The sequence below is a fragment of the Cheilinus undulatus genome, linkage group 9 (assembly GCF_018320785.1).
Source record: "Cheilinus undulatus linkage group 9, ASM1832078v1, whole genome shotgun sequence".
In the NCBI taxonomy this organism is placed as follows: Eukaryota; Metazoa; Chordata; class Actinopteri; order Labriformes; family Labridae; genus Cheilinus; species Cheilinus undulatus.
In genome coordinates, this window is record NC_054873.1 from 23,758,579 (window position 1) to 23,781,435 (window position 22,857).

At 38.9% G+C, this 22,857-nt stretch overlaps 1 protein-coding gene across 1 annotated transcript in view; it reads left to right on the forward strand.

Moving 5' to 3' along the window:
• The first annotated feature begins 1,553 nt into the window (after positions 1-1,553).
• LOC121514813 (RNA polymerase II elongation factor ELL) overlaps positions 1,554-22,857 on the forward strand; it is a 45,100-nt gene continuing 23,796 nt past the window's right edge. Inside the window, exons 1-2 of the mRNA XM_041795172.1 lie at positions 1,554-1,691; positions 6,451-6,498. Coding sequence (XP_041651106.1) covers positions 1,554-1,691; positions 6,451-6,498 — 186 coding nt within the window. The remainder of the gene's footprint in view (positions 1,692-6,450; positions 6,499-22,857) is intronic.

Consider the following 22,857-nt stretch of genomic DNA (forward strand, 5'->3'; position numbering starts at 1 on the left):
TTCCTCTGATGACCACTCAACAGTCACAATTACTCTGACGACCATTCAACAGTCACAGAGTCACTCTGATGACCACTCAACAGTCACAATTACTCTGACGACCACTCAACAGTCACAGAGTCACTCTGATGACCACTCAACAGTCACAGAGTTACTCTGATGACCACTCAACAGTCACAGAGTTACTCTGATGACCACTCAACAGTCACAGAGTTACTCTGATGACCACTCAACAGTCTCAGAGTCACTCTGTGACCACTCAACAGTCACAGTTACTTTGATGACCACTCAACAGTCACAGTTACTCTGATGACCACTCAACAGTCACAGAGTCCCTCTGATGACCACTCAACAGTCACAGTTACTCTGTTGACCACTCGACAGTCACAGACTGTAAGGAATTAGAACTTTCATTTTACAAGTACCTTTGCCCTGCTTAATGTAAAATATCCCGCACTGTCTCTTACTGCTGTACTGCATCCCATACTGTAAAATAGCTCACTGTTGTAAAATAAGTCACCTTAAAAGCATATTTGCACTCATTAAACAATTTACCTACTAATTACTTATTTAACATGTTTACTGTACTTAAATGCTGTAATTAATCTATTCACTGTAACTCAAAAAATGTAAGAAGACTCTCTGTGGTAAAATGCCTCAACTCATATGCACATTTGCATAAATCAACTACCTAAGATGATCTTATCTACATCATGTAAATCTGCCCACACCCTTGCATATTTATACTTCTGATGTTTAGTCAGCAGCCTTGCAGCTTTTGCACATTTTTTGCAAACATACTATCAGTGGTCATACTAGTAAAATCACCTCTGAGAGCTTTTACATATTTGAATCTTATTTTTCTACTTTTTTCAACTATTTAAAAAAAAAAATATTTGCTTAATTCCTGTACATTGAGAGCAAAACTATCTGGAGTCAGATTTCTTATTGTGTGAGCATACTTGGCTATTAAGACTGAGTCTGATTTTTCAACATAAGTCTTTGGACCTTTGATTTGAAAAATAAAAAAAGAACTAAGGGCACTTTTAGCTTTCAGAAATGGGTTGGCAATTTTAGTTTTTTAAAAATCCTGAATTAATCAAGAAAATCCAAAATCGATCAGTGATTAAGAGCAGAATAACAGAGAAGAAACTGGTTTAGCTTACATATTTAACAAAAGTCTTCAAGATGTTTTATAATTCATACATCCCTGTAAATTGTGTTTCTTAATTTATTTCTCAGCCGGTGTAATAGCTCCTTTAAGTGTGTGCGCTGCAAAAGCACACATTTCATAAACAAAGATGTGGTTTAAACTTGGAGCTTTGCATTTATGTGGAGGTAGAAATCGATCAACGACATGACAAATAGAGGGTGCAAACTCTGAGGGAATAAATGGTCAGCTCACGGATACGACCTGGAAAGCGAAAGTAAAATAGCTGTCTTCCTACTTCCTGTGTATTTGTGTACGTGCGCGCGAGTGTGTGAGTGTTAGCCACTCCCACAGGCTCGTGACGTTTGAGGCAGAATGTCGCCAGCAGTCCTCAGTTGTAGAAATGGCAGCGCTGAGACAGGAGCATCGGTATGGGCTCTCCTGTGGCAAAATCAACAAAAACACCCCAAACCAAACTCTGTATCACGTCAAACTCACTGACACTGCCATCCGGACCCTCGAAGCCTACCAGAACTTGAAGGTAAGAGAAAATTTCCGCTTGAACTTTGGAGCTTGTGTGTGTTTTTAGGCAATATTTCCATTTTCTTAATACCCTCTTAACTCCGGGAACAGTGCAGCCCTTACTGGAAACGTAGCTCTTTCTGTCGTCCTCTCTCTTGTTGAAAAAGTTAAGTTTAAATGTCGTTAAAATAGTGTCGAAAAAGCGTCGGTGCCTGATAAATGTGCCAGTTATATAGGAGACGACTGGTGGCAAAGACTCTTTTTGCAATTAGATTTAATTCATCATTTGCTACGTAGGCTCACTGAATTTTCTTTTAAACTGTGTAAAAATATAAGTTTAGATCAGAAAAAAAAAATAATATTCTCGTATTAATGTTTAGCTATGTCTGCTTGTTTACCAAAGTGTCTTCCCAGAAAAACAAAACAAAAATCTAAACGGTGGGCTATTAAAGTTCCCATATGAAAAAGGCTAGTGACGCTTTTCCATCTTTTCTGTATGTCCATAGCACCATTTATAATCAGTTATTCAGATTATGAACCAACACAGATGACTGTCAGCCATTGAATGTGTTTTTAAAGTTTTTTTTTTTTAAAGCATGTTTCGCCCTCGGGAATAAATTAGCGAACATGCTATCAAGTAAATTATTCTACTCATCCGAATCAGGAGACTGTTTTATTGCCTTTATGCTTCATTAGATTAGCCAGAGATAATTTAGTCTATTGAGTGGCCTTTCCCAGGGCACTGCTTGATAAGATAGTTTGTCCCACTGTCAGGACTTCATGAGGATCATTTATAGGACTGTGTTTTTTTCCTCTCTGGATGTTTGGTAGGTCTGGTTCAGTTGTATAGTCCTCACAGGGCTCAGTGTGAGTTGTTGCTGAGCTCTTGTGTATTATTGTTTTTATGCCTTTTTTCACGGCTGGAGATCCGCCCAGCTCCGGAGCTCATTGGTCTGTGAAGCAGAGTGAACTCACTCAGCCTGACAGCTTCTTCCAGCCTGGAGAGCCCGCTAAGTTTTTAGAGACCACCTCAGAAAATAGTCTTTCACACCACCAGCCTAACAGTCATGAAAGATTTACTCCCTACGATCTGACATCGGATATTGTTTAGCCTTTGTATGATTTTATGCCTTTATAGGAGGTTGGAAGAGGGGCTTGTGAACTCTGTAGCTTTTATGTCAGTTTATGGCTGCTACGTGCTATTTACTGTGTTCTTTATTTAAACAGCAGATTGACTGTTCATGATACAAGAGAACTAGAAAATATTATTATATTTTACAAAAAAATTTATTAATTTTATGAATGTTTTTTTTAAGCTTGAAAATATTTCATCTTGGAGAATAAGAACCATTAAACTAGCAATTATAAAAAACAAAACAGGATGATCAAAAGGGCAATTTGCAGGTTTTTGTAATCAGCTAATAAGTTTTTTTTGATCCACTGCCACGGTTACACTACTTAAACTACTACTACTTCTATTAATATAATGATAATAAAAAAAGATAATAATAATGTGTTATTATTGGGGCCTATGCTACTTCATTTTGGGAGATATTTTAGATTATTTTTAGCCAATACTGCTATCTGTACCAATTTATAAAAACATTTCAGGCCTAAAACTCAAGTTTTTAAAACACACTTTAAAGTATAAGGAATGAGGATGTACAAAGATAAAGACTTCCACTGACTTCAGGTATTTTGATCCCGCTGAAAAACTCCATAAGCTTTTTGTAGATACAAAGTTAATATTTTAACTTTGTTTACAGCCTATATAGGCAGATATTTACAGCTGATATGGGCTGATATTTAAAGTCAATATAGGCTCATATTTACATTTGATAAAGGCTGATGTTTATATAGTTTATATATAGATTTATAGCCGATATAGGCTGATGTTTACAGCTTACATAGGTGGACATTTACAGCAGATATAGGTTGACATTTACAGATGATATAGGCCAATATCTAAAACTGATATAGGTTGATATTCACAGAAGATATAGGCTGATATTTTCAGCCAATATTGGCGGATATTTACAGCTGGTATAGGGCAATGTTAACTGCCAATATAGTCGGATATTTAAAGCAGGTGTAGGTCAGTATTTACAGTTGATATTGACCAGTATTTGCAGCCAATATTAGTAGATATTTACAGCTGATATAGGCCAATGATTACAGCTGATTTGGGTTCATATATACAGCTGATTTAAGCCTATGCTTACAGCCAATTTAGGCTAACATTTACAGTTGGTATAGGCTGATATTTACAGCTAATATAGGCTGATGTTTACAGTTTACATAGTTGGGCATTTAAGTTAGATATAGGTTGACATTTACAGCTGATATAGACCCATATCAACACCTGATATAGGCTGATATTCGCAGCACATATAGGCTGATATTTTCTGCCAATATTAGTGGATATTTACAGTCAGTATAGGGCAATGTTTACTGCCAGTTTAGTCTGATATTTAAAGCAGGTACAGGTCAATATTTATACCTGATATTGATCAGTATTTTATAAATATCTGCCAACATAAGCAGATATTTACAGCTGATATTGACCAAAATTACAGGCGATATATGCCAATATAGGCTAATATTTACAGCTGATTTGGGTTCATATTTACAGCTGATTTAGACCTATATCAACAGCCAATATAGTCTAACATTTACGGCTGGTATAGACAAATATTTACAGCTGATATAGACCTATGTTTACAGCCAATATAGGCTAATATTTAGAACAGATGTAGGATGGTATTTACAGAAGATAAAGACCGATATTTTCAGCCGATATAGGCCAATATCTACACCTGATACAGGCTGATATTCACAGAAGATACAGGCTGATATTTTCAGCCAATATTAATGGATATTTACTGTCAGTATATGGCAATGTTTACTGCCAATGTAGTCTGATATTTAAAGCAGGTATTGGTCAATATTTACCACTGATATTGACCAATATTTGGAGCCAACATAAGCAGATATTTACAGCTGATATTGACTCATATTTACAGCCAATATAGGCCAATATTTACAGCTGATTTGGGTTCATATTTACAGCTGACATAGACCTATGTTTACAGCCAATATAGTCTAACATTTATGGCTGGTATAGACAAATATTTACAGCTGATATAGACTGATATTTACACCCAATGTAGGCTAATATTTAGAACAGATGTAGGATGGTATTTACAGCCAAAAAAGACCAATATTTTCAGCTGATATAGGCAGATATTTACAGCTGACATAAACCAATATTTACAGGTGATGTAGGCCCACATTTACACCCAATATAGGCTTATATTTACACCAGATATAGGTTGGTATTTACAGCTTACATTGGCTGATATTTACAGCTGATATATGCCAGTTTTGGTAGCTGTTGTTGTGCTTATTGTGATGTTTATGAATGTTATGACAATGATATGGATTTTTGTCTATTTTAAGTAATTACTGTCTTATAATTATCTAGATCTTCTAATAATAATCATAAAGATTGATCTAAATAGCAACTTTTGTGTTAAAAGGTTTTTAAAAAGTCAAGTTGATTTGTGTTTGTTTGGTATGTCATTAGAAATAATTGTCATTTATATGATAGCACTCTTTAATGATCCATCAGTTGTAAACAAGTGGCTAAAAAAATGACACGATGTCAGAATGCTTTAGCTGTAGACAATTGATTATTCACAACATGGCAACCCAAAATCAATTAAGTGTATTATATATATATATATATATATATATATATATATATATATATATATATATATGTATATATTTTTTTTTCTTTACATCATTTAATAAACTGTTGCAATATTCTTATATTTTAAATTACATTGTGATTACAAGAATAAGCTGCTTAATGATAAACCTCACATAAACAAATCAGACCTTGGAGTAAGTGAATCAGATTTAGCCTTATGGCTGTGTGTATAATATGTCACAAACATTATGTGCTTTAATATTTATTTTTCCATTCAATATTAAAAGCTGCTGGATGATGAGGAATATCATAACAATTCTCCTCGATAGAGGAGACATTTCCCCAAACCATTAATAATAAATTAAAAGGACTGTCAATCACAGGCACAGCTGTACCTCACAGATAATAGTCTCCATCTATTAACCATGTATTGTGCTGCCTCAAAGGCAGACATATTTCATGATTTTAATATTTCTTTATCGGTATGAGGGAGAGAAACAATAACATGTTCAGAGGCTTACACCAGGCACACTGTGGTTTGAACAGCAGAGTCATAAACTGAAGCATACAGGGCTTAAAAAATAAATTTTTAAAGAAATTTAATTGGTTTCAGGAGGAGTTGTGTCACTCCTCTGGGACCAGTTGTTGCTTTTAATCATTTAATCATTTAAAGGGGTAATAATCAGCTGACACACACGCACAAACATTAGCAAAGCTTTCTATAGGCTTAGATCGATTAATCACACACATTCCTCTATACAGATTAGGGCAAAAAAACTCTCAACTGTAGACTTGATATATAAAAAATGTAAGCAAAACTAATTTCTAAATAATAATAATAATAATAATAATAATAATAATGATAACGTGAACTTTATTGAAGTAAGTTAAATTAAGCTTTATTTTCATCCCACCAGGCTGCTGACATCCAGAGAAATCCCTTTAGCAGTGCTGAAATGATGGCAGTATGCCGACAACATATATGTGGCTGTCCTTTAGATGAAGCCTGAATTTGACTCTTGTTTCAGGGAACAGTTTCATCTTTTTGTCTCTCTCTCCTCAGGCATCACTATCGAACCAGCCAGCCATTTGCTTCAAGGGGAGCCAGGGGGTAAGACGTCTTGCATACTCTCCCTAATGCCTCACAAACTGAATGTGCTAATTAGTTCTGATTTTCACTGGAGCACACTTGTGACAGTTCCTCTGCACGTCTTATTTGGTTCTTAAGCATTCAATTAGCACAGGGATGTTTGTACAAAGAGGTTGGCTTTGGTACCTTTGGTTTCTTGTCTGCCTGTGGATTTTGTTGCCTTGTTGAACTGCTTTTTGTCTTGTAATATAAAGGAAATGAAGGATCTGGCTGCATTCAAGGCACCAAGCCTGAGGGGAAGAGTCATTAATTTGCTCAGTTGAGCTGTGTTGTGTCATGTATCCTGGTATGCTTGAGTTTATTTAGAGAAAAGCTTCATGATCTGAATACTGTTACTTCTGGAATCAAGGGGCATTAACATTAAGATTTAAGGCATACACTTAAAAATATACATTTTTTTATTGGTTTTTTACATCTAGTGCCTTTGCCTATTATCAAATCTTCCTGATCTCTTTTGCAATTCCTATCAATCTTTAGCCATATCTAAACATTAAACTCCTGAGACCTGAAGTTTTGTTTGAAATGCATTTTTAGTTTCTCCCTCTTATTTGGGATCAGTATGATGTGATCATTTTCAAAGCTAAGCCTTGTCTTTGAACAGAGTTTAGTTTTTACCAAAAATGATTTCCACAAATGTCTGCAGATGGACCACGAGGCATGAACAAAATCTCCACTTAAATGTCTGCATTTGTTTGAAATTTTCCTTTCCAAGGTCCACAGAATTTCACAAACTTTCAAGATTTCTTCTTCTTCTGATGAAACTTTTTCATAAACCTTAAACATTCAAATAAAACAATCTCCAAAATTACATGCAAATTCTTGGAAATTTCAAGCAAATTCTCCCTAAGATTTCTTATCTTATTTCCAAAAATATACAAATACATCCCCCCAAATGCACTAAAATTTCCATGAAAATTCTTGAAAATTTCAAATGAGTCCCACAATTCCCAGTTAAATTCCTAAAAATAAAAAATAAATAAATAAATTTCCCAAATTGCCATAAAAATATCTAAAAATTAAAGTAAAGTTGTCACAAAAATGCAAAGAAAATTCCAATCTAAATCAAAAATGTCCAAATAAGTTAACCCAAACGTCAAAATAAATTTACCAAATACCCACGAAAATGGCAATAAACAAAAATCAAACTAATTTTCCCCCAAAACGTATGAAATTTTCCAAGCAAATTCCCTAAAATATCTTAAACAATGATGTGAAATGAAATAATGATGATAATGATATGAAATAATGAAAATGTCATAGCAAATTACTTAAACTTCAATGGACATTCAGGACAACTATCTCTAAATTACTAGCAGCAGAAATTAAAACTATGTTGCAGAAAAGCTAAAATGTAATGTCCTCAGAAGAGGTCGCAGGGTCTTGGGGAAGTGGGCAAATAAAAACTTTCAAATCATATGCAGTATGTTTGTATAGCTCCATTCACACTTGCACAAAACTCCAAAGTTCCAAAAGTTTTCCTGCTGGCACCTTAGTATTTTCACTCTTCCCCAACTGGGGGAAGGGCTTCAGTCCCCCATTGACTGAAGCCCTTTTCACACATTCAACCCTGATTTTTTTCTATTTTTGATCATTTCAAGGTAGCCTATCCTGAAAACCTCCTGCTGTGACAGACAAGTGTGAACAAGCAGGCAGAAAAATTCCTGGGTAAAATATCCAGAAATTGTCTGGAAATTGTCTGAATTGAATGTGTGAAAAGGGCTATGTGTCGTAAGGTATCTAATAGTGATCGGAATTATGGCTTTTTTGTGTGGTCTGGTGCCATTTGGCTCAGCTCTCCAAGAAGAGTCAGCTCTTCTGGGTCTCAGCATTTTGGCTTCATTTGAGATGCCAAAATAGCAATTTCTGAACATGACTGATATTTGATATGTGGTGTGCCTGTGGTAGAGCAGTGTGGGAAAAAAATCATCTCTACTAATAAAACAAAACAGAAAATATCTAATAATCATATTAATAATGATGATAACAATAATAAATTGATGTACCAAATAATGACATTTGACTTTTAAGGCCGGGCAATTAATCAAAATTTAGATTAAATCTGAGTATGGTTTACTGAAATTATCAAATCGCACAAGGTGCAACATTTCTTTAGTCTGTAATGTGTGTCAAACTACCAGTCCAATTTTTTTGTTTGTTTGTTTGTTTGTTTTTGCAGCAGAGATGTTATGCTCTACGTATCAAACGTAAAAGTGTAAATTTTTGCTAGAATAGTTTGCAAAAATCCCACTTTACTTACTTTGGTATATGTTTTTTTTTATGACACATGAGAATGGCATAAAAATGATCACTCCCTTAAATGCAGCATTTCATACTGAGTTTGCAATATGAGTCAACATAATCACAACTTCTTTTAAAATTTTCAGCACTTTGACTGTTTATTAAACCCCATTAGCTAAATTTGCAGCAGCACCTGCTCTCCATAAAAGTGAAGTATCTTGGAGGATTTAAGTGTTTCTCAAATATGCCAAAAAATCAAGAGCACAAGTTTTTTTTCTTGGAAAAACAGTTTTATTTTTCACAGCTTTCCCAGAACCTTGACTTAATCTTGCCCAATCAACAAAACAAGTTTACCAAACACATGGCAGACCACCTTTTCTTAAGCGAATGCATTTCTCCTCCGTACATTCCTGTAAATAAAGATGCCTGTGTCCGGCCAGATTAGCACCTTCCCTGCCTCTACCTTCCATAGGTTACTACACTTTTACCACACAATCGGCCCTGTCTAAAAGGAGCTGTTCTAATCCCCGCAAGAGCCGATCGCATTGACGAAAGTGACTTTGCTCTGTACACAAACGCTGGCCTTGTGTGCTCACACGGGCCCTGGCAGCCCTGAGACAGGTCGTGCTGTACCCTCAGGCTGCTAGCCAGGTTACTGGGTCAGGCTCTCAACTGGGGAGGCTTTGTTCAGAGAGGGGGAGGTGGTTGGGGAGTGTGTGAACCCCAGGGAGCCCCCAGTGTCTCCACGCCTGTTGTCTCTGTGCAGACATGAAAGATTTGAAACACAGGAATGACACATGAACGCAGGAATTTTTTATCCAGGACGGCACGTAGTATTTGTCCGATCCAAATAATCTGTGTAAACATGTGTGTAAACATCTGTAAAGCGAGCAGCAGATTAACAAGCCTATAAGAGTCTGTCTGTGGAGAAATGTTAAGTGAGAGCAATTTAAGTGTTCTTTAATCACTGAATGGGATTTGGTGATTATATCACGGTTGGCACATTACATATTCAAATTGCTTTGCTGAATTCGAGCACGGGCTCCCTCCCCCTCTGACAATAGTCCCTGGAGCTGGACGACTGGGCATTAATGAGGTAGCTGCAAACATTGGCGGTGGTGGGGGGAGGCCAGATTAAGCCGTTAGAGGGGGGTGGATGTTGGTGAACATGGCAGTCTGGCATATAACAGACAGAGAGGATCACCAATATCTGTGTCTGCAGGTTTGAGGTTGAGAGCATCACTTTTTTTTTCCGTAAAAGTGTTTTGCAGAGCTCATCCCTTCCCCAAAAGCAGCTCAGGGGTCAAGAGGTCGTGTTGTGTGCTGACACTTGCCAGCTGTAGGGTCTGAATCACAGGAGCTATGGCTGCTTCTTTCTGATGTGTTAGTTCATGTCACATTTCCTGTAAAGGGCACTTGCAGGGCCACAGAAACCAGAGGAATTCTTCAAATCACTGTCCTGGCATCAATCCAGGGCTCAGCGGTATCAGAGGCCAAGGCTCCTATCGAGAAATAGCACGCTGAGGTTTTCAACTGCCTTTCCTCTCTTACTCCGCAGCATTTAGCCCTACTACTGTAAACCGTGTGCCAAGCTTTGTAATCAAGCGTTAAAAGGCACAAGCAGTTTTGCCTATGAAGCTAGTGCTCAGCACAACTGTAGGACTTAAAACCGAAAATAAAACTAGCCAACATTTCCTTTTAAGACTGAGAGTATATACAGGCTTATAACATTGGAGGAAAGTGAACTCGATCAATACGCAGCATCTGCAGCTGAAAATAAAAGAAAGATGGTGACTGTGATGCAACCATAAAGAAATAAGAGAAGTGTTTTTTCCACATTTCACTGAAGCTGGAAACTGAAAAGAAATTAGACTCTGGATTTCTTTGAAACAGTCACCAGGGATTTAAGAATATATTCAGAGCTGGTCTGGATTCTCATGGACTGGAATTTCACATCCTAGTGCTCATTTTCCTTTAGGGCTGACAACGGCGCCTGCGTGTTTGCATGATCCATATCCATTTAGTGAGAAATGAAGCTTGCGTTTGCTCTTATTTATGACACATATGCTGCAGGGTGCATATTGATTATAAAATTAGTGCATGAAGAGGAAATACTTATTTTTCTCTGCACTTACACTTCTGTATGTATGAGAGAGCAGTGTTCTGCACCACTGGATTAAAGTTTTATGAGTGTAATATTGTTGCCGTAAACACAGACATTACATTTGAATACAGTATGTTATGCAGTGTCAGGTGTGACATTTCCTCCCTACTTCATAAATGTTGAAGCAGAGTAATTGTTTTTGTTTACAGCCTTGTCTGTATTTATGTGCACAGCTGTCACATAAAGGCAGCAGGATGAGGGGAATGCAGTCGCTCTTAAAGATATTCTTCATGACGACTGTGTGTGAAGGCTGAACCCCCCCGGGCTCCCTCCCGCCTGCCCTCTTGATTATTTTGCCATTTCACCCCGTGCCTGGGCTGAATCCTTAGGAGACATCAGGGCCTCTATCTCACACACGACTGCTCTGACTCGACCCCCCGTCACCACCCGGCTTTGCTTTGCCTCCTGCCTGCACTGCAAATAAGCTTTTTTCGCAGTGTGCCAGTGTGTGTATGTGTGCATTTTTCTCTCCCCTCTTTTTTTCTGGAAGCTAATTAGAATAACAATAACAGGAATGTGGTCTGAGAGCCGTCCTCTCCCAGTGGCATAGCAGTGAGAGGGAGAGCTGTCCCACGTGTTTCTGAAAGGGCACACGTCGCTCTATTCATCCAGATGTGTAAAGCAAGGCAAAAGTCTCTGTGTTCTCTGCTGTGTTTACGCACAGCCAGCGGGCCTTAGGATCTGTACATCACACGGTATATTTTTAGGAACAAACCTCACGAGATCTTAGAGAGGACTTTTCTTCTGTTAGCTTCTCTCTCATTTTTGTCTTCTTAAGCTTCAAACAAGCCATTTGAAGTGATCCCATGGTGACAGTGGCAGTGTTTTACAAGGATTTTATGGTTACAAGAAGGCTGTAAAAGATCAGAAATCCATGTCACTGACTGGGCTTGCAGTGTGAACAAAGGTGGCCACACAGTATATAAGGCAATAAGAAACTTGGGCCTGCCAGAATGAGAAACTCACAGAGAATTGAGTGTTCATGTTGCTGCTTTTTTTGTTTATTTACATTCCACACTAATCCAGCACCACTCTGACTAAAAATGATACCATCACACAGTGTAACAGGAAATAACAGTGGGGAAAAACTCTCAGTAACACAGACTGATTTAAATAAGAGAGGAAATATGCTGATTTAAATGTCCTTTTTGTGATAGACTGGATATGCTGAGCAAACAAGCCTTTGATTGCTCAGTTTGAACAACCCAGCAATATGTTTATTTTTTGAGATATATTTTTTGTGCATTTTATGCCTTTATTTATAGATACAGTTGGAAAAAGGGATGAGAGGAAAGACTTAAGGAAATGGAGCCACAGGCCAGACTTGAACTTGGACCTCGTGTACATGGGGCACGCCTTAACCACAAGGCCATCTGAGCCCCCAACCAAGGGATATCAACATTAACTTTGTATAAGTGATGGACTGGCCTGATTCCATGTCATGAGGCAGGTCTATCTTGCAAGGCTCCAATGTGAAATTTGTGCCCAGTCTGAAAAATTACTGGACCAATCAGTGTCATTGGAGGAGGATGAGGCACTAGCTACAGGTGTGGTTTAGTTGTACTGCAAGCTGGTAAACAATGGCAGCCACCGGTAAAGCAGTTAGCTTGGATGTCACTATAGGGCCAGTTGTTATTAGAAGCGGACATGATTTCAAGAAGAGCAAGAACCATACATAGAGGGAAAAAAATGCTGCTCTTCTTCTTTAAACCAGTTTTAGCATGAGTTTGATGTACAATCTGGCTCCACGGATAGTGGATAATAACAGCTTCCTTTTGAGCTCAAGTTATGTCATTTACATACCAGAGCGGCGCACCACTCTGATCAGCCTGTAATGAATGTGACAGGCAGAATGTTCATCCGATCACCCTTTGAGAATTTTTTGAAAGGTTCTGTCCTTCCCCAACACTTCTGTACGCTTTGGCCCAGGTGGTTGTGAAATATATCCCATGTGATGGATGTATGCAACAGTCTACCTGGCATGTCGGGTTATATTAATATTGAGATTAAATGCAAAATAATGAGCCCAGTAAGAAGTGGAACAGATAATGTTAGATGTAACTATTTAACTGTTGCTCATTTACAGTATGTCTCAGGCTATTTTGGCATTTGCATCAAAATTTCAAAGTATAAAAAAGTCATTGGCAGCTATTGTCCCTTCACCTTCAGAATATATTGCTTTGGTAATTTAGATGTTAGAAAAATTAACGTTTATAGCTTTTAATCTCTCTAACATTCATAGTAGGGATGCACGGTATTGGATTTTTGCCAATGTCCAATATGCCAGTATTTACAGATTAATTTTAGCTGATATCAATACTGATATTAAAATGTAGTTCAGACCTAAAATGTCAGTCCTTAAAACACACAATTGTAAGTTAAAGGATGAACAAATGAACACATTTCAGTCCTTAAAACAGACTTTAAAATGTAAGGAATCGCTTTTCAGCTGACATAGTTCTGTTGGTCCAGACTAAAACTTCACTGATTTATTTGCTTGTATAGCTGATATTTACAGTTAATATGGGCAGATTTTTATAGCCCAAATATAGGTCATCAGTATCAGCAGAAATGTCCACATCTGCCGATACAGATTGGTCACTTTTTAGCTAATATCTGCTAATTCCGATATCATGCCGATAATAACGTACATCCCTAATTCATAGCTGTATTTTCCTATTATCTTAAGATAATAAGTTAGTTAAACTAGGGAGGCACTGATCCCAATGAGGTATTGATACTGATGCAAACATGCCAAGCATAAGTGTTAGTTTGTGATGCCAATAAATAGACTCTTCGAACTGCAACAGCAAATAACACCACAATGTAACGGGGCAAATTTGGTTTGTAACGATAGTAGTGCTTGTACCACCGGCCTTCGAGCTGTTTTGTAGGTGAATGTCCACATTCCTGTCCTGAATATTGTCACTCAGTGCTTCAGTTTTATGTGAGTATAACCTGACAGCCTCTTGACAACTTTATCCCAAATTATAGAACAAAACAGTGCTAGACTGTGCTAAGCAGTAAGCAACTGTGGCAGCAAGGCAATAGTCATTGCGATCAACAGTGAGTATGAGTGGTAGGCATCTGCACTACAGGAGCAGTTGACTGAAATTGTGGGCCTCAACTGATAAAAATGTAAAGAATTAGTTTAAGCGACTCATAATTCTAGTTAAATTTAACCATTTAGCAGCGCACATCCCCAGTTCATAAAATATTGCAGATACTGCACTCAATATCATTTACAGCATGGTGTTAGCCTCTTATTATTTAAGCAGGTAGGCAAAGTTGAAACCACACCTTAACATACATGAGGATGACTAAAGTGGAGCACACTGCAAGGTATGGTTTAGTAAATAGTCTACAAGAGAGGTGAAGAACAGCTAGAAATATGACAAACCCCAACATAGTCAAGGTATTGTTAAACATTCATTCTGTATTTCCAGGGTTTCCCAATTATAGATTATTGTGTAGGCCAGCCTGGTTTATTTACAGCCATTCATATATAATAACCAAATGCAAAGACAAGAGATGCCCACTCACATGTCCCTCCTATAACAGAAAAATAAAGCATTGTATACTGTCATTTCAAGATTTTTTCTGCAGCTACTTGCTGCTAATATTTTCCTGCATTCTAGGAGGATGGTGTGATGTACTACCTCACCTGCTATGATTACTGCATATGAGGTGAAACATTTCAGAAGGCAAATGATGTTATTTGAGTGTAACTGTATAACGTACTGATGATAAATGCTGCCAAAGGAGTAGAAACAAAAAAAATTAAATACACAGAATGAGGCAAGAAGGGATGGCCATCCCTACTGCTGAAGCAAAGTGACTACTCAGATGTAATAACTTGTAAAAAACGTGGCATCAGTGCATCCCTTGCTTACACAGAGGCTTATGTTAATGAATTTTACAATCTAGCTCTCATAGATGTTGATTATTAATCTCTTATTGGGTCATATGTTACAAAGAAAGAGCAAAGTTCAGAATAAGGAAACTTCAGCATCTCAGAAGTCTTGTCACAAACATTTTGTCTTGGATTTTAAAAATGTAGCACAACAGGATATGAGCAGCACTAACACTGCAGAGAGCATGGCCAGTGTTATTGTGTACAGTGACAAGTCTCCGCTGTGGTTTTAACCCTGAGGGCTTGAAACAAACACCAGGGAGTTATTATTTAACTTAAGACAAGCAGCTTTAACAGCCTTATGTAACACTCACAAGTTTTGTGTTGGGCAGATGCACACCTTAAGAATGGACTATTTTTACTTCTTTTTATCCTTAATATTATAATACAGTACAAACAATGGGGTTCAATTGTCTTATGACATGGAGTTTTAGAGAAAATGACACCTCCGATCACCTTCTGTCTCATGAATGATCACTCTTTTTCTTTCACTTCAAGCTTTTCAGCTTGAGCACGTCCAATGTGTTAATGTGCTTACTTTCTCCATAATGCGGTTCAATTTTGCACATCTCAGTGCATGTTTTGGATTTTCTTCTCTGTCTCCAAGTTTCCCTGCAAGTTAATCAGGTTTGGACATACTTTCCAATGCACAATCTGTGAATTGTTAAAGGATTACAGACTGCCTGCTTGCGTGGAGAGAAAAGCCCAGTAATGGAAGTATAGCGAATGACTCTTCAGGCAGTTCTGCTGGATTGTCCAGTGAAACAGTCAGAGTTTAACAAGGGAAACTCTTCTTGGTGTTGGTGCATCTGAGGTCTATAACCAGCGTGAAGATGGAATTTCCTAACTTCCAACCACATCATCAGTTGCAAATTAGGCATGGATGTAGGGGAGGAAATCCATTTAAAGAAAAAAACACAGTTGAAGCTTATCTAGATTTTTGGTTAAACCACATTTACATTTGTAATAACACTGAAATACAAATTTGAATTTCTACCTTCTAACTTCTTAAGGTTGTATTTTGTTTTTGTTAAAGTTTAGATGTTTTGAACTTGTTAAACTCTTCATTTGAAACTGTAAGGTCAACATCTTGCTCAGGTTGAGCTAGCATTAGCTTAGCTTGTCTCTGGATCATTTTAACTAGGGGTGTAACAGCATCAAAATCTCACAGTACAATAATATCTCAGTAAAAAGTCCACAGTGCAGTGTTATTGGCGGTATGAAGAGAAGACTTGGAAAACAAAAACATCCACATGTATTAAACAACAATTGCACTTTGAATATTACAATATAAAGTGCCGCAAGTTTGCATTAGGCTTCAAAATAGAAACTTAAACTTCTAAAACCTTCGTTGTTCACCACTGAAAATAGCTTTAGGTCTTTGGCATTATATTCACTGATACATTTTGCAATCTGTACACTGTCACACTGCTGTGGGAAAGTAGGGTTGTGATTGCTTCCTTCAGAGTCTTTTGACCTGTCTGGTCTTTCGGGGTGATGGTTTGCCAAGTGGCTCCTCGTGTTACCTATATTCCCCATCAAGTGTGTCACCCAAGTCTGGCAGTGTATGCAAAACAAAATACTTCCACACCTCAGATTTAAAAGTCACTTGGTTCTCCTCCACCACTCTTAGCATCCACCATTTTCGTGCTGTTAGATCAAGCCAGCGATTAAAGCGCAGAGAATTCTGGATACACAGGGTCCTATGGTAACTGTAAATCCAACTTCCACTGAAAATATCTACAGTTACTGCCCTGAAGACCTATCATTTGAAACCCACAATGGTGTAGACCAGGGGTGTCCAAACTATGGCCTGGGGGCCAAATGTGGCCCGCAGTCCAATTTTGATCGGCCTGCTACCACGCTAATATTGTAAACAAACATCTCAGCAGGAAGAATTTATTGATGTTTTTGTGGCTAAATTGAGCCAGTACTGTACAAAAATATTGGCAATCAAAATGATAATATCTTGTTTTCTAACTCCCTGATGAGTTTTGGCAGCAAATAGCAGTACCAACTAGAAAAGCACTCAGAGAGTGCAGACCTCCGCCATTAGCCCTATCTCCCAATAGTGCAGAATCCTTTAAAAACATTCCTGGATCCATTCCCTATGTGCCCCCCCCCCACGGCATTCATCAGTTACTCCCTCCCCGGTGGGGTGGAAACACGGTGAGGCAAAGCACTGACTTTGCTACGGGTGGACTGTCATGGTGGAAGCATTGCCTGCTGGTGCCAACAGATGCACTGACAGTCTCACCCATGCTACAATTTCGCTGTCTTTCTCTCTGTTATGCTCTGACTCTCCTCGATCGGGCGTGCGTCTTTCAAACTCTATAAACTCCAAAACTTTGAAAAGAAACACACCCAAAATGCTGCTGGGATTGAAGTTACTCATGTCCGCCATCTCCTGGTGTAAAGTGGCAACAGCGCAGACCTCCGCCATTAGCCCTATCTCCCAATAGTACAGAATCCTTTAAAAAATTCCTGAATCCAGACGGTGATCCGGATCACTCCCAAAATCTAATCAGTTCTTCCTTATGCCATTTCTGACATTTCCTGAAAATTTCATCAAAATCTGTCCACAACTTTTTGAATTATGTTGCTAACAATCAAACAAACAAACAAACAAACAAACAAACGAACAAACCCACCCGATCACATAACCTCCTTGGTGGAGGTAATAATATCCCAGTCAGCTGATGTAGCGCAAGCCCTCATCAGCTGATGGCCGGCTGATTTGCTCTAAGCACACTGTTGGCCAGTTGCTCTCATGCTGCCTTATTTAAACTTCTCTTGCCTGGCCACGCTTAACTGTTCTCTCTGCAAGCTGCTCTTGCAACCTTACTCCACCCCAGCTCCTCCTTCAGACTGCTTCTGAATTAATCAATGTCATATACCTCATCTTGTGGCCCCAACATCCTTATATTTTTCTGTATGTTGCCCTCAGTGGAAAAAGTTTGGACACCCCTGGTATATGCACTTCTGCCCATGCAATACCGTGATATTAACAACACAGTTTAAATCTCTAATTTTAACACATAAACTCCTGAGAATTTCTTGAAACTATTAGACAGCCTGCCCCAGAAATCTCAATGACTTTTTTTTGTTAACAGCCACTGCTTTTGTTCCTCACAGAGGAAAGTTCTCCCTGTCAGATGGGGATGTTGGATGAGCTGTACACTCCTGTTATGATTTTTTTTTTTTTTTGCCTTTATGCTAGGACTGAAAAAAATACTCAAAATTTTATTGGAATTGCAATATAGTCTTCTGCAGTTTTCAGATCGCAGTAGGTGCAGTTTCCCTTTAAGGTGAAATTTGTGTCATGGTTCCATCTCTAGTACCATCCATTAATTTCTACACCGCTTATTCTGTTTGGGGTCGTGGGGGCTAGAGCTTGTCCCAGCTGTTATTGGGCAAGAGGCACGGTACACCCTGGACAAGTCACCAGTCAATTGCAGGACTGACATTTAGAGACAACCTAATGAGCATGTTTTTGATCTGTGGGAGGAAGGACCTAGAGAGAACCCTTGCATGCACAAGAAGAACCTGCGAGCTCTGCACAGAAAAGCCCTGGCCGGGATGCGAACCAGGTCAGTGATTACCCTTGCACCCTCATGCAGCCCATTCCAAATACCATTTTAAATTTATTTTTTTGCAGAAGAGATGCCCTGCTGCATATACAGATTTAAGAATGAATTTATTTGTGCAGGAATTGCAAAAAACCTACTCATCATTCCTGTTTGTACTCTTTTGATAATCATTTAATATGAGAGAATAACAGTGTGAAAACTGTCACTGTTTAGTACCACGAATCATATTGCAGTCAAATTCTTGTGTCAAAACGACCAAATTTTGTTTGGTTTTTCAATTGTTCAGACAATATGTGCCATTAAATGATCAACTTAAGACTATATAGGTGTGTCAAGACTCCACTGTTTGTGTATAGGTTGTGCTTTTGTGTCTGTAACTGTCTCCTTCACCTGATTTGTGGAAATTTTACTTGGGAGCTGACCAGAAATGTGTGGCTGAATGTTTGGTTTAAAAAAATTTGCAGTTTGTGGACATTTTCAGGAATTTTCTGCATGTGTGAATAGGATTTACAGCGAGATAAATACCCTCTGTAGTAAAACTACAATTATGTGCTGTTTTCAAAAAATGGACAAGTGTTTGAGGGAAATTTGGTACCAATTTATACTCAAGTCTAGGCATCTGTACTGTTACTAGGAAGGTAAAAACAGAATTTAAGCATCTCCAGTGTACATTCAAAATAAGCTTTTAAAAATCTCCATCCCTCTGTGGGTGAAGAGGAAGGCACCTACAGTGAGGGATGGGTGGGGGGTTGTAGGGGGTGGGGGTTGATGTAGAGTGTTTGTTGAGGTTGACAGATTAGCCCCAGCCTCTTGGAAAATAACTGATTCTGCTTGGCATAACAGGCAGTACCTTGGGGGATGCTCGACAGTTGCCCATCCTCATGTCCCCACACTAACTCCCATCAACCCCCTCCTCTTTCTTTTGCTTTCCTGTCTACCAACCCCCATCAATGAATAGAGCACAGGAACCATCACATCCACCCCAGCTAAGTGAAAGCATGATTTAGATGGTAAGAGGGGATGTCACATGTTTGGTTCAGTATAAATGAGTCATAGTGTTTAAAGCTTTTGAACAGTAAGGAGGAATAATTAATACAGCCCCTTGTCTCACACTAAGACATGGTTTCTTCAGCATCACTGCACTTGTTCTTCTCCATGTGACTCTGAAATGTGGTGGACTTAAATTATATGCTGCAAACTTGTAGATCTAATGAACTGTGAGCCAAAGTTTAGCTGAAAAAAGGGAATCAGGAGTGAATACACTTGCTCCATCCAGGATCCATCCCCCTCTTTTCTGCTGAGTTGCTTGACACATTCCTAAAGGAAGCCTATTTAGGGCCATCCCTCATGCACTGGCTCTACTGGGAGCCACAGACACCCCCCTCCCCTTCAAACACACACACCCAAACCCCCCTCAATCCCTCCCTTAACCCTCCGACAACACACAGCCACACGTCCCCACTGTTCATGAATAATCCAGGCAGGCCGACAGCCCATTGCACTCAGCTTTGTGGGGGGAAGATGCTAGAACAAAAGACGGGCAGCTCACAGAGCAGCTATGGCTGAGTAGGCTCAGATGAGAAGACAATGGTAACTAGTGTCAGTACAGACAGGGGCAGGAGGCAGAGACTTCAGAGTAAATCACATATCCATGCTCCCTGCTCCCGTCTCAGTGTTGCCACGCCAAATACCAGAGCTGGGAACGCTGCCCTCTCGAGCGAAGAAGACAGGGAGAGAAACTATCCCCTCATCTCTGCCTGCAGATGTTTGGCTTAGAAAAGAAAATCGACCTCTTGAGTGAAACTGTTTTTCCCCTTTCTTGCTAAACATCAGGGTTAAGAACTCTGTTTAACCCCATCAAAAGATGAACAGTTTAGACATGCTCGGAGAGTTAAAGTTGACGTTTTACAAGGACATCTCCCACTTTGTCCTGTGTCCTTATTTAACTGCTGAACCCCCTGCCAACATTTTCTGTTCCAGTCCAGTTCACACCTTACAACAGCTTGAAAGTATTTGACATCTCCAAACACACACGCGCCCCAGAGTAGCAGATGTGGCCACAGAGGCAGTTATTGTAGCCGCCCTGCGCTCCACAGGGGGGCTGCTCTGACAAGGTGCTAAGGATTGCCCTCCACATGCCATTTGGTCGCTCTGACTGTAACTGTCCAACGGCTAAACTTTACTCGAGTGGTTACAATGGACAACATTACTGCACACAGCTCTGACTGCTGCCTGTTTCTTCTTAGATGAAGCTGAAGCTGTTAATACTCCATTAAGCTTCTCTCTGATTAATTAATCATCAGATTAGAGGATCCGTATGATCATAATTTCAGCACTTTAAAGGCATAAACAATTTCATGACTGCTGTCCCACATTCCAAACCAGACAAATTATGCTGATTAAATATTTAACTTAATTACTAATACATGAAAAGTAAAGAAATCAACAGGAAATATAAATGTCAGTGCCTTTTTAATACTAACATTAAGTACATTTACATGTCTAGGAAAGTCAGACTATAGTCATAGCCTGATTAGGTCATGTGACAACTGTCCTTGTCCCAGTATACATGCACAGCCCCATCTACTGACAGGACCACATCCAACTTCTACAGTTTTTCAACTTCCTGGTCAAAGCCCAGTGCTGTTAAAAGTCATTTGAAAGTTTGAACTATATCCATGTAGGGCAAACTTTGCTAAAATTTGGCTGATTAAATGAAGCCAACATGGAACCACATGAAGAGTTGTTGCTGTTTGGGATTCAGAAGAGCCTGTTCTTATTACTGAGCGGAGTCAAAGAATCCAGATAACTGAAAAGAGCCAGAGGTTGTGGCGCATGAGCGAAAGCATGGGCCAGAGTGGTCCGACAGAAATGTTTACATGCATGAGTAAACTGATATCCAACCAAACGTCTAAGAGTGTTAAGCCTGATTTATGCGTCTGTGTCCAAGCTTTGCTGTACCCTACGCTGTGGGTCTGCATTGTCCTGAACCTTGTGAAGAAGACTATGCAACAGGGTGGGGAATCAGCACCCACCAACAGCCAAAAGCAGCTGCTTTTGAACAGTGCTAGGTGAATTTGCTCACTGTGCAGGTAAATAAAAGTAGCCCTACTTAAATACTTATTTTGTTACAGTCAACGGCACAAATGAACCCCCTTGTTATCGGCTTGTTCCAACTGACCTCATGAGCAAAGCACATACGCTTACAAGAAAGCTCTGCCTCTTCCTCCCTGTGTCAGAGCTGCTGTCAAATGTTTACAGGCGGCTGTGTGATGGGATTGTTTGATTCCCATCAACCCCTTCCCCTTTCTTGCAAATGTCTTAAACCAAATGTTTTAGAGCTCTGTTCTTTTCATGGATGTGTGTTCATGACCACCCAGTCCTTGACATGGAGCTGTGTTTTTTTAAGAGCTGTTTAAATATGTGTCAGTCTGTTTGAGGAATTCAGCCTGTGTCTATTTTATGCTTCTATTTTACTATTTTGCTCCCATTTAAATTGAGAATTCAAGTATCATTTTGTTGTTGTTTGCTCACTGATGTCTCTGAATGGTGACTCCACAAAATCTGACTGATAATGATCTTGCTCTGTTGACATGGAGCCTAAACCGTCAGCTAGATATTTGACCCCTCTCCCCTGCATGTGCCCTGTGGGATTGCAGGGCTTCCTCTGCCTTGAATTAAACACACACGCACACACACACAGCCTCAGGATCAGACCAAAGCTCCCCACAGAGACACCTATGACTCAGCGTCTCTATGTAAATCTACACCTTTACCATGGCTGATAACAGCTTTGGGGTCACAACACTGTCTGCAGAAGTGGTGTCATTGACTAAACACGACAAAGCCTGAGGTCATTTCATCAGAGTGGGTGGTATCATCATCAAATATGAAGTTCTTTTACAAATGTAGGCGATGATAAGTGTTTGAAGCTGTAATCCTCTAACTGTTTAGACCGCATTTTTTTCACACAAATTATCATTAATTGAAGAGCTAACACTTTATGGTATTTACTTAAGTATATAATACAGAAAGAACTGGTAAAAGCTACAGTCTCAAAGTAGCAAAGGAGCACATCTACTACTATGCTCAGTGACTACTTTTTGTTTTGCATTGCATTTGCATCAGTAGATTCACACAAAACATCTTGAGGTGATTTTTTTTTTTTTTACCTCTCTAAAAAATGAAAAACAGCTAATCCTTTGACAAAAAATCAAATTGGAAAGAAAAATCTTGCCAAATGCTAAAAACACTCAGGTTGTAGTTGGCATTGGATGTTCTTTCTTTAGTGTGGCCACTACCGACTGACAGCTGCTAAAGACTTCAAGAGTCTGAAATATTAGATAATGGCTTTTTAAATACAATTATATCACTGAGACTTTTAGCAGTTGAATTTTGGAGAGCCCAACCTCAAA